Source organism: Triturus cristatus, chromosome 1_2 (genome assembly GCF_964204655.1).
Source record: "Triturus cristatus chromosome 1_2, aTriCri1.1, whole genome shotgun sequence".
Classification (NCBI taxonomy): domain Eukaryota; kingdom Metazoa; phylum Chordata; class Amphibia; order Caudata; family Salamandridae; genus Triturus; species Triturus cristatus.
In genome coordinates, this window is record NC_140580.1 from 116414336 (window position 1) to 116430750 (window position 16415).

The 16415-nt window shown below is 46.3% G+C and overlaps 1 protein-coding gene across 1 annotated transcript in view; it reads left to right on the forward strand.

The window, feature by feature from the left end:
- HSPA12A (heat shock protein family A (Hsp70) member 12A) overlaps nt 1-16415 on the forward strand; it is a 408132-nt gene that overhangs the window by 190147 nt on the left and 201570 nt on the right. Inside the window, exon 3 of the mRNA XM_085603185.1 lies at nt 6469-6596. Within this exon, the coding sequence (XP_085459311.1) occupies nt 6469-6596 (128 nt within the window). The remainder of the gene's footprint in view (nt 1-6468; nt 6597-16415) is intronic.

Below are 16415 nucleotides of genomic sequence, written 5' to 3' on the forward strand. Positions count from 1 at the left end.
AGCCTTTTCTTCTCATTAGATCCATGTCCAGGTTGTGTAGAAAGAGTGCATTGTAAGCTTTCCAGTTTGTTTAAGAAATAGTTTGTCTTGTGCACAGTGCGAGCATTCCACTGTTAGGGCCATGGAACTGTAAAACGTCTACCATCACTAACAAGGGCAAACTCCAGAGTATTGTGAAAAGACTGTAAGTCCTGCTGCAGCTGCCTAGATCACTATAACTCCATTACTCTAAACTGCAAACAAAAGAGTAGCAAACTCCCTGGACGAGGTTAAGCATCACACATGTTATTACTCCTCCTCCCTGGCTCTCTTCTGGCAATAAACATGGATGCTCCTCACCCTGATCGAAAGGGTGGGGATGAATCTCCTACACACGGGCGGTAAACCGAGGCTGTTTGCATCCGCTTTTTTTTACCTGTATTTGGATGCCTTTGCATATGTGGGCAAACCTCCACTGCTGGATGGGGAACCTATGGCCGGTTAAGTGAAATGCTTCTGCAAAGTCTTAATGCCATCTAAAGTAAAGAAGTACTGGGTTCTACAGTTGGTGTCCTATCCTTGCATAGCTACTAACTACGGCTGCACAAGCCAAACTAAGAGGGTCTGGGCTTTCCTAAGAATGCTGTCACTTCAAGCCGAGGCTGAGACTCCCAGGGGCTTTTTGTGCTAGGCATGCTTCCTCCTATCAAGTAAATGTTATTGGGGAGGTGCACAGTATACTTCCACTCCACTATCACCATTGAAACACTATCACAGGAGGCTCTTAGTTCTGTTGATAATGTCCAGTGCCAGTACCCCACACTTTCCAGAACCAACTCCTTTGAGTTTTCCATGCCCTCAGTCCGGGCCGGCTTTAGCGCCGGTGGAGTCCTGTGCGACAATGTTTGTTGCCCCCCCCAAACCCCCCCCCCATGACCACCTCCACCCCGGCTTCTCTCACTAGCACCCTTTAACAGTGACCAAGTCTCCATAACCACTCTCTCTCAGATGCATCGAATTAGTTCTATAGCGCCGCTCATACCAGTGTAGGGTGTCAGAGCACTTTGCATCACACACACATTACACAGACACAATCATACGTGTGCAAATAAGTGTTTAGGAAATGTTCCATAAGCCAAAGGAATAAAAGTGTAGGAGTCACATGTCATCCATACTGGTAGGCAGTCTAGTTTAAGAGTGCTCGGCGTGGAGAAGCACAAACTCAGAGTCGAGACAGAAAGAGAATAGTTGGGAGTTTTCTTTAATAATAAGAATCAGTTTCTAGCCAAATTAACCCTTTTTGCAACCTTAATCAATGTTCTAATGTATACTTTGTAGTGAATATGGAGTTATATGATGAAAGTTATTAGCTCTCTGTTCTATATTTGGACTTTGTTATAAATTGAAAGTAACAAAGGGATGTCTCTTTTGAAAGCAGTAACCTGCTGATCTGTTTACATCATACGCACTCTGTAATCTACTTGGTACACATTCTTTGCAGCAGGCATATTAACCCTCTGCACTAACTTCACCTCAGTCAAAACCTCAACTATACAAAACTCTGATCTCTCTCCAGAAAGAACATTAATCACAGGAGTTATCTAGACATTTTTGTGAGGCCTGGTAATTGCAGAGGAAAGGAACGCTGCCGCAGGTGCTTTGAAAACATAATAAACTTGCAAACACGGCGCCCCCAGAAAGCCAGCACCCGGTGCGGTGGCACCGGTCACACCGCCCTAGAGCCAGCCCTGCCCTCAGTCTACCTTTCTGCTGACAGACCCAGTCTCTTATGTGCAATTGAAACCGTACCTGTCAACCACAAGTTAAAAGGATTTAAATCCTGATATTCCCTATGACGCAAAAATTGAGAGATGGTAAAATGGCCAGTTACCTCTAGGTTTGGTTCTTGAACTTCTTTCAGCAACCTGGATGTGATCCTGAAGGATGATTATTGCCAGATGTCTGTAGTTGCGGCTCGCATGACTCGCAGGTGGAGGGGGTCGCGCGGGGGGGGGGGAGGAATTTAATAAAATAAAACTTACCTTACCGGGTCCCGCGCTGCCTCCACTCCTGGCTGGGTCCCGCTGCTGGAAACAATTAGAACGCAGCCTCCCTCCCCTCTCCTAAGCTAATCACAATGCTGCAATGGCAGCGTTGTGATAGGTGTGGACAGTGCCATTTTTTCGTTGTAGGCTGCAGCCTACATAGAGAAAATGTAAAGTGTGCATGACTGGTCTGACCAAACAGCCAGGGCCCACAACAGTGGGTAAGCCACTCCTCCCCGACCCGCCCACCCCCAACCAGGCATACCCTCCCGCCCGCCCCCAAGAAGGCATACCCTGCCTTCTGCCTTCTCGCAGTGCAGGAAGCAGAAATATTAAATGGTATTTAAATTACCATTTTATGTTTCTGCTTCTCGCACTGCGAGAAAGCTGTGCTCTCTCAAGAAGCTCCGCCCTAATGGAGGAGCCGCCCCTGTATGTCTGTCCTGTCAGCACTACCTGTAGAAAGGAGTCAGTGCACACGACACAAGAGGAGGCTGTATGACTGCATGCAGGAAGCAAAGGGGGGGCTGTGTGACTGCACCCAGGGAGCGAAGGGGGGCAGTATGATTGTACCAAAATACGCCCCCCCTCCACAAGGTTAGTAGATTGGAGCTGTGCTTCCGTAGAGCTGCAGAAACTTTAAACATACCTATTTCAAACTGAAATACTCTGATAAAACAGGTTCCAATTATTTTGGGCTGAAAAGGAATGATTACGAGTAAAATAAAGTGCCGCAATAATGCCGCAAAATTTCCATTTTTGTGCCGCTAAATTTCAATTTTTGTGCAGCAAAATTTGCCAATCTATGCCACAATATATCCTGGGGGGGTCTGAATACCACTGCAAGATGAACACCCGCTTCTATGTTTAGTTCAGTTATTGCAAGCATATTCCTGTGTTCTGTTTTTATATTTGTATTCTTTTAATTTAGCTTGCATATATTGTTTGCTGTATGGTGGTAGTGTCAGAAGGTAAATGCAAGAATGAGTTCGGGTATGGAGTAATGGATATATGAGTGCAATGATGAGGTATTGAGTGCCTAAACCCATTAGTGACGGAAAAACACTTTCATACATCAGCCAGACCTCTTGCCATTGCCAGTGCTCCTTTATGATGTAGCACCAAAGGGAAACGAATACACTGGTATTGCACAAGTGAGACCTGGGGGCATGCAGGTGCAATATACGTCATGATTTGTCCCTATGATAAATGAGTGCATGCAACAGTGCCTCATGCGACACTGCCACTAGGACTAAGCATGGCCAATCGATCGCTGTGTGCGCAGTTCGGTGGTGCTTCCCTGTAATTGGCTGTCTTCGTACAGTCTACTAAATAGCCATCATTTCATGGCGGCTTTCTCTAAAGACTGACGCAACAGCCAGTCATAATCAAAAGGAGCATGTGGCATCGTTGCGAAGTGTCAGAAAATGCAGGGCTTCGTTTTTTCACCCATTGCCAGTGCTTTAAATGGGCCGGTACTCACCTGTACTGAGTACCGGCAGTTCTGAATTTTCTGGCCCTCAGTACCGGCACTTCTCATTAGCCAGGGAGAGTACCAGTACCCTAATAGATGGCACTGCAGGCTCCGGTTATTTATCTCCTCTAACACAGGGTAGATGCCGCTCTGCTTCCCGGGAGCTTGTAGGGGTGCCAAGCCTCTTGCAGAGTCCCTGCTGGAGATTCCAGCAGCACCCATGTGAGTGGCCTGAGACTGCAGGGATCTAGTAGGGCCTGCCTTGCGTCACGCTGTGATTAACAGTGCAGGGTCTAGACAGACCCTTCACTGTCGATCAGGTGCCCGACGACTATTCGACTGAAAGTGCTCTCAATCAGATGTGTAAATGGGTTGGGACGGGCAGTCAGTCAGTAATCCAGTCTTATTTAGGATATTGATTGCACTGGCCGTTCTAAAGCGAGTGACAGTCCAACAAAATCCTCTGCCTTTGCCAAAGCCGTTTTTTTTCTCCATCTTTTTGTTCCGGACAGGAACTGCTTCTCTTTGTGGTTGGAAGGAGTAGGGATGCATGGAAAGAAGTAAAGTGGCAGATTAAGTTAGGATTGCCACTTATTTTCAGATAAAAATACCAGATATTTCAGTTTTGAAATCATGAATCGTCTTAGAAATGGTATTTTAACACACTTTCTGTAAAGTCATAAATCTGGTGCATTTCTTAACTTTAATTTTTCAGACGGCAAATTTAGGGGATGAGTTCAGCATGGAGGGGAGCATTTTGGGGTGGGAGTCTGTTGCTGCAGCTTTTCGATACTTGACCGCTGGTGCTGAGTCAAGACATGAAAGAAAGACTTAACCATCGCTCCTGGGACCCTTTGCAGGCAATGGTGAACGAGGGCCGTACGGGGGCATACCCTCCTTCCCCACAGCCACAAAGCGGCAAACATGTTACTTTACCAACTTGTCCAAGAAGAATCAACAAGTACCAAACGCTTGAGTAATGTTGGCAAGGAACTTTGTGGTTCAGCTGGAGCTGAGCCTACTATTCACCTCACTTTTCTGGCCATGGGTTTTTAACAGTGCATCCCACATACTCCACCAAAGGTTGGGTGCAATCTTCCATCACATAAATAGGCCTGAAATTTTGAAGGTAAACACCACATCACATGCTTGAACCTGCGATGAGGCGGGACTACATCCATGCAGGTTACATTAATCAATTCTAGACAAAACCTGAAAATCTTAGGACATCCTCCCTAGCGTTTTATGCACAGTTTGATAGTCAAGGCTACACACGAGCAGGCTACAATTCATCTTTTGTGGACAGAATCTGAGAATATTAGGCTTACCATCACATCACATGATATGACCAGAAGTGCAAACTGAGGATGTCTTGAGGAACAGCTAGCCAAAACTACTTACATGCAGGTTACACTATTAATTTCCAGACAAATCCTGCAAATGTTAGATTTTCGCCTGGTGACAGAGTACACAGTTGGCAAAGAAAACATGCAAACAGGTTGCATTTATATTTTTCTAGAAAAAACTGCCCCTTTCATGCCCCAAGGTTCAAACTCAAGGAGGGAAGAAGAGCTACCCAAAACGACATACTTACAGTTACACTAATGTTTTCTAGTCTAATCATGACAATTTTGGAGTAAAATCCTATCCCTAGCCCAGGCTTCAATGATGCACAGCTAACAAAAAGTTGAGGGTTGTATGCTGTGCGTGCAACAAATCTGTTCATGTAGCTTCAGAACATTGTTACTTAATAATAACTTGTGTGTGTGCCTGTTTTTCTGTGAGAGAAAAGGGAGAGAATCAGGACACTCAGTAGATTTTAGAGGGAATGTGTAGTGCGTGTGTGTGTGTGTGTGTGTGTGTGTGTGTGCGTGCGGGCATGTGTGTCTGTGTGTGCGCGTGCGGGCATGTGTGTCTGTGTGTGTGTTTGTGTATGCTTGAGAGTATATAGTATTGTGCCAAACAAATAACAGTATGGCATTAAGAAGCAGCAAATATTGCAAAACGAGGAACTGTTCACATATCATCCTTTTTGGGTTTTATTTTGTGTATTAAGTTAACCTGTTTTTGTTTATATAAACACATTTCTCATGTGTTTTTCATTGTTGCTGCAACTGATATAGAAGTCATTATGTATCATCATATGTTGTCCTAAGCCCCGCCCCTAGCCCCGCCCACTCGCCACGCCTCTAGCTCATATTAATGAGTACCTGCACTTATTTTTTCCCATTTAAAGCACTGCCCATTGCCTCTGCCAGGAAAATGTATTTGTTGCCCAAGTTCCCCTGCTTTTCTTTCATGAACTTCATGTAACTTCGTGAACCAGTGAACTAGCCTACACATAGCTCGCTACGTTTGAATCTTGTAGCTTTTCAAGTTGAAATCGGACTTTTAACCCGCCCCAAAAACATTTCAGTTTCAAAGCTGCGAGGACAACACAGTTTTAAGGTTAACTCACCACAAAAGAGCCCGTTCCATTTTCCGCGCCAACTAACACTTACGAGGAAATATTGCAAGTTTGCAGCGAGAAAGAAAGCTGGGGCGTAAATTTAAGACAAGGAGAAAGGTAATCCGAACTACACGAGACTTCACTCTTATAAGTGCACGGCACACCCACACACCTCTCCTCTGTCCTGGTGCTCAGGTAGTATTGCTGCGGCCTAGAAATCGGCCAGCGCCACTGTGTATGCACAGACTGGAATCTGAGGGGAACAGATTTTGCCACTTCACCATCTTTACATAAAAGAAGGACCAAACCGGAAATCTCCATATTTCCCGAGGGTCCCTCCTCCTTTACTTCTAAATTCTGGCATATGTAGGTCTGTGGAGCAGCCTCATTCGGACATGAGGAAGAACGAATTAAGCAGTAAAGCCACAAGCTCCCACGCACTTTCTCTTAATACACAATACACCGTGTTGGATTGGATATTCAGGCTAACAGGCGTGCTTTTATTTTCCTGTTCTTCACAGAAAGACCCGGATGCGGCGGTGGACGACGAGCCGACCTTCCAAGTGGTGGTTGCGATTGACTTTGGCACTACCTCCAGCGGGTACGCCTACAGCTTCGCCAAGGAGCCGGAATGCATCCACATCATGAGGTAAGCGCTGCAGTGCAGCACGCGCCGGTCCCCGGCGGACAGTGACGGATGGGTCCACTGGCAGCACGCTGCAGGGGGACGCGCGCGTACCTTCCCAGGATATGCCGCAGTCTGTCCGGGCTGCCAGAGGCTGACTGCCGCTCAGGGACATCTTAAGGATTTGGGGGGCCCTGGGCCAAACATATTTTGGGGGCCCCTGTTCAGGACACCTTTGAATTTATGATCTAATTTGAGCCCCTGTTTCCCACGCAGTTTCCGCTTCCTCAGCTGCGCTAGCGATCCAGTTTGCATCATAGGCATTAGCCTATCTATTCCCGATGTAAATGGACATGTGTCTAGCTTACAGGTGTAGGATTCAGGGTTTCCTGCCCTGCTACTACGTTTTTAATACTTTTTAAATTGTATATGTGTGGCTGAATTACTCTGTGCTTTTTATCAATTTCTCCTACCTATGCGCCCTTGCACTTTACTTGATTCTGCTTGCCAACACCTCCTTAGCTGCTCCGATTCGCATTTCGGTTTTCCTCCAGTCCTGGTCCGCTGCTGCTGATACGCCGATTGTGTGGAGGGCTGGGGCTACTATCGGGCTACTCACTTCCACCCACGCAGTTTCCACTTCCTCAGCTGTGCTAGCGATCCAGTTTGTATCATAGGCATCAGCCTATATATTCCCGATGCAAACGGATGCGCGCAGCTGATAGCTGTAGGATTTAGTGTTTCCTGCCCTGCTACTAGGTTTCTTATTACTTTTTAAATTGTATATGTCTGGCTGAATTACTCTTTGCTTTTTAATAATTTCTCCTACCTATGCGCACTTGCACTTTACTTGATTCTGCTTGCCAACACCTCCTTAGCTGCTCCGATTCGCATTTCGGTTTTCCTCCAGTCCTGGTCCGCTGCTGCTGATACGCCGATTGTGTGGAGGGCTGGGGCTACTATCGGGCTACTCACTTCCACCCACGCAGTTTCCACTTCCTCAGCTGGGCTAGCGATCCAGTTTGTATCATAGGCATCAGCCTATATATTCCCGATGCAAACGGATGCGCGCAGCTGATAGCTGTAGGATTTAGTGTTTCCTGCCCTGCTACTAGGTTTCTTATTACTTTTTAAATTGTATATGTCTGGCTGAATTACTCTGTGCTTTTTAATAATTTCTCCTACCTATGCGCACTTGCACTTTACTTGATTCTGTTTGCCTACACCTCCTTAGCTGCTTGGATTCGCATCTCGCTTTTCCTCCAGTCCTGGTCCGCCGCGGCTGATACGCCGATTGTGCGGAGGGCTGGGGCTACTATCGGGCTTCTCACTTATGCCTATGCAGTTTCCGCTTCCTCAGCTGCGTTGGTGATCCAGTTTGCATCATGGGCATTAGCCTATATATTCCCGATGTAAACGGACGTGCTAAGTGGACGTGCACAGCGGGCGCGCCGCTGGCGCCGAAGGTAAGCCTGTCTGCGCCTGGAGGCATTCGGCGCCGGCCATGCTGCCCAGTTCCCCTCCAGTGAGTTTCTTCCACTATATTGCAATAGGGAAAAACTGCTTAGCCTTAGGCGGCTACCATTATGTCACTGTACAGCCGCGGATCCGAGGTTGGAGGTAGACTTTCGATGCAATAAGTGCAACTGGACTCTCCTCCAGCCCAGGAAACTCGCACCCAATATCCTCCCACGCAACAATAAGTGTAAAAACAATAAGAAAACAGAGGACTTAAAGGCCACCCTTTTAAATTGTCACTCTATACAAAAGCATGAACCATACATTTATGGCCTACTTTTAGACTAACAGTCTGATCTTTTATTTCTCACTGAGACCTGGCTGTCTGAAGCCTCCAACCCTACTATCACCTCGGCCATCCCTACGGGTTATAACATTCTTAGGAGGAACCGATCGAATGGGAAGGAGGGAGGTGATGCCATAATTTACAATAAAAAACTAGACTGCTTAGGCTTCTGCTGTACCTTATCCCCCCATCATAGCATAGCTGGATTTCTGATTTACAGACCTCCCAGTGCTATTGGAAATGTTATTACTACGCTTAATATAGCCACCACCTCCCTCGCCTTAAAATACAACAACTGCCTCATTCTGGGATATTTCAATATACATATGGACAATGGAAAAGACCCTCAAACAATTTCCTTGTTGGAGGCGCTGCAGGCCTGGAACATGTTTCCATCTGTTTCTTTGGCCACCCATGAGAAGGGCCATACCCTAGACCAAATCGTTCACAACTTTGACATATCAGTAAACCTACCACTTCCCATTACCTAGTCTGACCACCTCCTATTAAAATTCGTCATTCCCAACTCAGCCCCTTGAGCTAACACAGGGTAGAGGGTATCTAATTACAAGACGTTCCATAAAATATCCATCCTGATGTTAGCAGACGCCCTCGGTCGTTCCTCACCAGAGCTGTCTGGCTGCCCCAACTCGGACGCCCTCTCAATAGATTCATGGCTCCGAACCAACATTGATGCAGTGGTACTGGTTGTTTGCTGCTCCTCAAAGAGGTCAGCCCCACCAGCTCCATGGTTTAACGATTCCCTTAGATCTCGCAACAGAAATTGTGGAACAATTGAACGGAAATGGCGTAAATCCTATCTACCTGAGGACAGGAAGGTGTATAAAGACACCTTAAAAGCTCATTACATTCTCGTGAAGGCAGCCAAGAAAAACCTCTTTCAAACCAAGATAGAAAATGCCCAAAATAAGAGTAAGGAAATCTTTAGCATAGTTAAATCCTTTACTGCCCTGATAGCCGGCACAAAGGAAGGGCCATGCACTGAAGAATGGTCTAAGTAAATAGTTGAATTCTTCCACAAAAAGATCTCCATGATCCAACAAGCCTTCACTAACATCTCAGAGGAAGAACTGACCTTCTACCTTAGTTCTAATAGCAAATTTCACCTCTTGGATCCTACATCTTTACTAGCTTTCCCTGAGTTTCAGCTTGAAGAGTCACTGACCCCTCTCCAAAGCATTAAGTCTGGCTCTCCTACTGACCCATGTCCAGGGAATATCTTGAACCTATTAGCTCCCACCATAAACCCCACAGTAAACCAGCACTTTAATGCTTCTCTCTCCTCAGGCAACATGCAGAAATTATGGAAGAATGCTAAAATTCTTCAACTGATAAAAAAGGCTAACGCCAAACCGAAGGACCCTGCCAACTACAGGCCAATCTCCCTTCTTCCGACCCTCTCCAGAGTACTAGAGAAGCATGTAAACAAGGCCCTCCAAAATCACATTGAAGATGGGAAGCTCCTTCATGAGTCCCAATCGGGTTTTAGGGCTAACTACAGTATGGAGTCCGCTCTGCTGGAAGTGACTGAATTTCTCAAGGGTAAGCTGGACCAGGGAGGCAAGACTGTTCTGATACTGCTCGATAAGTCGGCAGCCTTCGATATGGCCCCACATGAGAGGCTCCCGGAGAGACTTGCTAACATCGGTCTGGGGGGGGGACCGCCTTTACAATGGATGTCATCCTTCTTGGAAAATAGATCTCAGGACATCTGGCTCCCCCCTTTCTCATCCCCAGTTCCGGCCATGAATGTAGGTTTCCCTCAGGGCTCCATTCTCAGTCCTACCCTTTTTAATATATATCTATCCCCCTTGCATTTCTGGTAGAGGAAGAGGGCGCCAAAATTGTTTCCTATGCTGATGACACTCAGCTGATTTTTACGTGTGAAAAAGGAACCGACTTTGACGGGGCAATGATTAGGTCTTGCCTCACAAAGGTTTTTTAACTGGCTTAAGATCAATCAGCTGAAGTGCAATCCTGACAAAACTGAAGTTGTTTTCTTTTGTAATCCATAAACGCCTGACTGGAGCGCTTGGCGGCCAAAAGATCTGCCACCCCCGCCCGCTGAAAAGGAGAAAGTCAAAAACGTAGGAATTGTCATAGACAAGACACTCTCCATGTGCTTTCAAATTCAAAATCTAAATGGCACTTGCTTTGGCATACTCTGGATGCTAAAAAAAACTCCTGCCACTGTTTTCCGCTTGAGAGCAGAAAGATCGTTGTGTAGACTCTGGTGACATCAAAGCTTGACTATGTCAACAGCTTGTACCTCTGTCTTCCCAAATGCCTTATCCAGCGCCTACAAGTGGTACAATACGCGGCGGCCAGAGCCATCCTGAGACCTAAACCCAGATCTAGTATGACCCCTATTCTAAAGTCTCTCCGCATAAAATAACGGATCGGCTTCAAAGCGATGACCATCTTCTTTAAAGCTTTCCATGGCTTAGGAGCCGGCTACATAAATAAGCTTGTTAATCGCTACACAACAGCTAGACCCCTAAATTCTTCCAATGCCAACCTGGCCATCATGCCTAAAATATGCAGTGCCCGCATTGGAGGCAGATCCCACGGCTTTCTAGGCCCAAAATTGTGGAATAGCCTCCCTGAGTCTCTGAGACTAACCACAGACCTACTCTCTTTCATGAAAGAACTTAAAAACCTGGCTTTTTGATAACTGATGGGTCTTTTACGCATGTTTTCCTCCCACTGTCATGCGTCAGGACTCTCTAGTCTGAGTAGCTGCGCGCTTTATTAAATACACAATTTCATTTCATTAGGTCCCTGACAGTGCAAAGGAACACTCGTCCAAATTCTAAGCGCCTTATTTATGAGGCTTTGCTTCACTTTTATGCCGCTGGTGCGTCACTTTTTGTGACGCACTGGCAGCATAAAATATGTGTAATGTTACGCCCTATTTACAAAGTGACGCATCTAGGCAGATGCTTCACTTTGTAAACCCCTGCACCGCATTGTACCTGCGCCAGGCATAATGTATGCAGGGTGGGTGTTGCCCCGCAAAATGCCTCGTAGAAGTGCCGCATTGAAATCTATGAGAACTCAGTGCGCCACTTCTAGGACGCCATTGCGTCAATATCTTACACCTGCCACACAGCAGGCATAAGACTGATGCAGGCCCTTTCACATGGGGCTTGCTCCATGTGAAAGGACACATTGCTGGAGTTGCGTATATTTTCAGACACACCCCAGCAATGCATCACTTTTGCGCATACAGATTTGTCAGAAATACTGACATATCTGTAACTCCTTGCGACATGATGCGTCATACAGTAAATATGACACATCCATCATTTCGCAACGAGGGCGCACTAAGAAGTGACGCATCCCTGTTTTCACACAGCGATGCATCACTTCTCATAAATAAGGCCCTGAATGTGTTTACATCTAATATTCAGGGATAGTTATGTGTGTTTTCAATATTGTAACACAGCAGCAGCTCACCAATATTACTGCAAATAATCTCTGTGACGCCCTCCCATTTCTTATATGTTAGGCCTTCTTTTGATCTAAAATAAACGTTTTTTATGTATATTGCATGAAACATAAACACAAAATTTCTCTGCAAAATGGCTGTACTAGACTCTCACACATCAGGTACATAAGAAATAAATGAAAGGAAAACAGAATTTAAAACAAACTGTTTAGGAAATATTCAAGGTCATTAGGGCAAAACTCTGGAGAATGGAGCTGACTGTCAGGGGGCCCCCTGAAAGGCTGGGGCCCTGGGCCAGAGCCCACTTTGCCCATGCATTAAAACGTCTCTGCTGCCGCTGTCTTTACACACTTGGAACCTGATTCGCGAAGTGACTCAGCGCTTGTGGTGCCGGGAGGCCTCGCAGTCGTGGAGGAAGAGTCTCCGCCCTCCTGGCGGAATCTCCGCCATTAGAATTCTCTGGGCCAAGACGGCTGGGCCTCCGTCAGAGTGAATCAGGCCCTGACTGACTAGAGGGACCTGCAACTAAGACATCATTATTGCATTGGCCATTTTGGGGGAGCCAAAGGGTTTCTGGATATATTATCTACTTGCCAAATGTCTGTATGTGGCCAAAAAGAAGCAGAATTTCTCAGCTATCGAAAGTACCAATCAGCATAATGATATAAATCACGTGACTGTAGGCCCTATCAGTACCTCACATGGAATTACAACACTGAACACTAGGCCCAGATCCGAGGGAATGCAAGTGTGGCTTTACCTAAATCTAGATTACAATAAATAAATGATGGCATATAACTGAGTGACTTTTCAGCACTGTGCCATCATTAGGCTCACTAGCATATACGTATCGTAATGCAGACATACCAATGAAGGTGCTGCGTTGTCAGTAACTCCAGTCTGGGGCATGCATTTCAAGGTCCTTGCTTTCGTTGGGTTGTCGACGATGCTCATCCTGCTAACGGACCTGGCTCCTAAATTCAGTCTGCCGTTGGCCAGCACCAATAAATCGGTAGGCCGTAGTTTTGCCATGTATTTAGCAGCAGAGAGGTTGTAGCCATGGACACTTGGGCATCTCCGTGTGGACCAAGGACCGTGCTCTCTCGGTGTTGAAGGAATTATTCAGCTCCTAGTAGGGCAAACTGACGGCCAAGGTGGGCCCTGTATAGTAACGCCTGAGGTGATTTCATAGCCCATTGGGTGTGATGTGAATGTTGAGCATGTTGATTGCAAGGGCGTAGATTCAGGGGGGGCTTTGGGTATGCCCCCCCTAAATAAATGCATTCTTTGCTTGAGAGTTGGGCCTGGGGGCCCTGAGTCAGGTCTCCTATGCCTTTGTTGGTTTTTCTTGACATTTTTGTTTGACAAAAAAGGATGTAGCTTTTTTTTTCTTAAATCCGCAATTTAGGGGCCCATTTAATGCAAATTAGTGTTGAACCTGTTTCTCACGGAACAGTGTATCCAAATCCTCCCACCTTCGCCATACTGTTTTTAGTTTGGAAACATTACGATTCACACACCCTGAATCTCACTGACTAAACTATGCCCCTGGTTGATTGGTTGCATACCTTCAGGCAGGCGCGCAACACCCATTGGGCTCACCAGGCTTCAGCCTCCCCCCCCCCCGTCATGTGTGTCAGCCCGGCTGAGACAGCCTCGCGGGCTGGCGTCCGTCTAATTGCAGCCGGACCCGAGTACTTCACAGGTCTTTAAAAGACCATTTACTCGTTAATGAGGCTTTTGTTGTGTTTTCACCCCTTCTTACAGCCACTCTGCCTATGGCTGGAAGACTTAGCACCCCCCCCCCGAAATCTCTTTCACCCCCCCCCGAAATTTGGCTCTAGTTGCCCGCCTGCCTTCAGGTGATTGACCTATAAAAGTTGCTTTTGTGTTTAAGAAATGATTGGCTTTGTCATGTCAGTGATACTCCTGAATATTAGTCTGCTGATGTTATTAAAGAGGGTTGCTATTAAAGCTTGTGAGACTATTTTTAGGCCCATATGTATCAAATTAGTAATTGAGATTTCCAAATTGCAATTATCACTGAATCGCAATTTGGACATAATAATTACTAATGTATGAAACTTTTATTTTTAAAATAGCGAATCCTAGTGGCTCACAAATCGACCTGTTGCATGAATATTAATGAGGTAGGTTGCAATTTGCAAATCACTAGGAATCCACGCCATCACAGGGATGGTGGCCTGCTGAGATCAGCAGACCACCATGTCTGTGATTGCTTTCAAATAAAGCAGTAATTTATTTTTAAAATAACCTGTTTTCTTTAACCCCTTCCATATGCCCGTCGGCCAACAGCCGTCGGGAGCACTACCTCGGTAGTGTTGCGCACGTCCGTTGGCTGACGTGGCCCCGCCCACTTAATAGAACGCCCGCACCGCGGCAGAATTACCGTCGCGGTAAACGGGTTAAAGGAAAACAGAATGCATTTTAAAAGAAAAGTTTATTTTTTTTCCTTTTGTTTGTTTGTTTAAGAAGACTGCTGTGGACCGCTGCCTCCTTGTAAACAAACTTTTTATTTTACATCCACAAAGGGGAAGGGGTCCCCAAGGGACCTCTTTCCGTTTTGGCAATGCATTACTACTATACTTCTGTAGTCAGTAAATTAATGTTTTGCAACCAGAATTTGGTCGCCAAACCTTAATACATACCATTCCGATTCAGTATTTGGAAGGGACGCCCCTACCGAATAGGTTTTTGGTCGCAAACCAAAATTGTGATTTGGTAACATGATTCGGCAAAGTGCTACCGAATTGCGGTTTGGGTTTGATGCATACCAAAATGCTTTTTTCCAGTCACAAACGTGCAGATTCTGCAATTCGGCACGTGTGCGACCACAAAAAGACTTGATAAATCTGGCCCTTAGTGAGGTTGAAAAAGGATGTGCAGGAAGTCAGAGCTCAGAAGGAGGGTGTTTTCTTTTCAGTCAGAGAGGAAGTTAGACAGAGGGGGCTGCTTGTGAAAAGACTGAGACATTGGTAAAGAAGGAAAACCTCTGGAGTGCAGTGGTCTGATTGAGCTGAGATGAGTGTCGGGTCATCAACGCTGACTTAAATCATCAGTATCATCTTTTTAACATGTCGCTATTTATATTGCTGATGAAATGTATTATTCAAATGTAATGTGCCACTTCTTTTTAAAGTGTCCCAGCAGCTTTGGGTAATGGCCTATGATCCAGGGTCGCCTGTGCCAGCCAGACAGGGTCACAAATAGTGGTGACTTGTTGTGTGTGCGCGCACTTCAGTGTGTGTCTGTCTGTCTCCAATCATGCCTGTCCATTATGGTTTAAATCTCTTTATTGGTTTTGTAACCAACAAACAGAAAGGAGAAAGACACCAAGCTCTATTACATCAACAAGTAAGACCCTACTAACGGGGCCGCACATGCTATAGAATGTCAACAATCAACCTCCCTCACTCCCACCCCCGGACCTGGTGACTTCTCAAAATGAAAAGGAAAGAAGGAAAGAAAAGGAAGGGAAGGGAAGGGGGAAGAGGAGAAAAGGGAGAAGGGTCTCGCTCCATTCGGCACCTCGAGTCACCCCGGTTGGTGATCTCCACATGGAGGTTAAGAGGGGCCTTGGGTCTCGGTCAGCCTCAGGAGCCGCAGGTATTTGGGGCAAGTAAGATCCCTGAACTCTAATGTCAACAAGGCAAGGAATGCACCCCATATTTTGGAGAAAGACACACTAAGGTTAGACAGTGAGAGGGAGATGTGTTCCATTCCTAGGATACGCCATAGCCGGTGCAGCCAGCCTAAGTGTGTGGGTAGTCTATCTGAGCCTCAGTCAGATAGGATGTTCTGTAAGGCTGCCCTCAGGGCCAGACCGATCTGTCTGCCTCTCTTCGACTTGAGAGGGAAAGTGAGGGGGTTGGGGAGCCCTAAAACAATGTATGCTGGAAATCTGGTAAGCTCCATGTCGAAGTGTGTATCTGCGAGTACTTGCTCCCAATATTTCTGTATTTTCGGGCAGTCCCAAAGAATGTGCAGCAGAGTACCAGTATGTCCACAGTGGCACCAACACTCTGGTGCTTTGGAGGGATTATAGCTATGCAGTCTGTGGGGGCTATGACATCAATAGGTAGCGATTTTGGTCGCAGTTTCAATGCTAGCCATGTTGTGAGCTGTGTGGCGTGCCCGGTAGCAAATGTTGCCCCACTCTCTTACTGTTAGTTCCCTACCTATTTCCGTCTGCCATTGGAGTTGGCCTCTAAGCTTGGAGATCTCCGTGGAAGGGCATATCAGTCGATACAGTTCTGAGATCATGCTCTTATCAGATGTCTTGGCTAGAAGCCAACGTTCAACAGAAGTAAGATGTCGCTCTGCTCCGTTGCGTACGGAGGGGTGTATTACCCAGTGACGGATCTGCATGTAATGCCATCGCTCAGACTCTGGGAGTGCAACATTCGTATGTAGGGTCTCAAAGGTAAGGGGGCCATCTGTATCAAATAAATGGTCTACTGACCTGCAGTCTGCCCGATTCCATATATGAAGCACTGGATCCCGGAAACTTGGGTCGAAGTTCGGGTTTCTGAAACTGGGTGTGAGA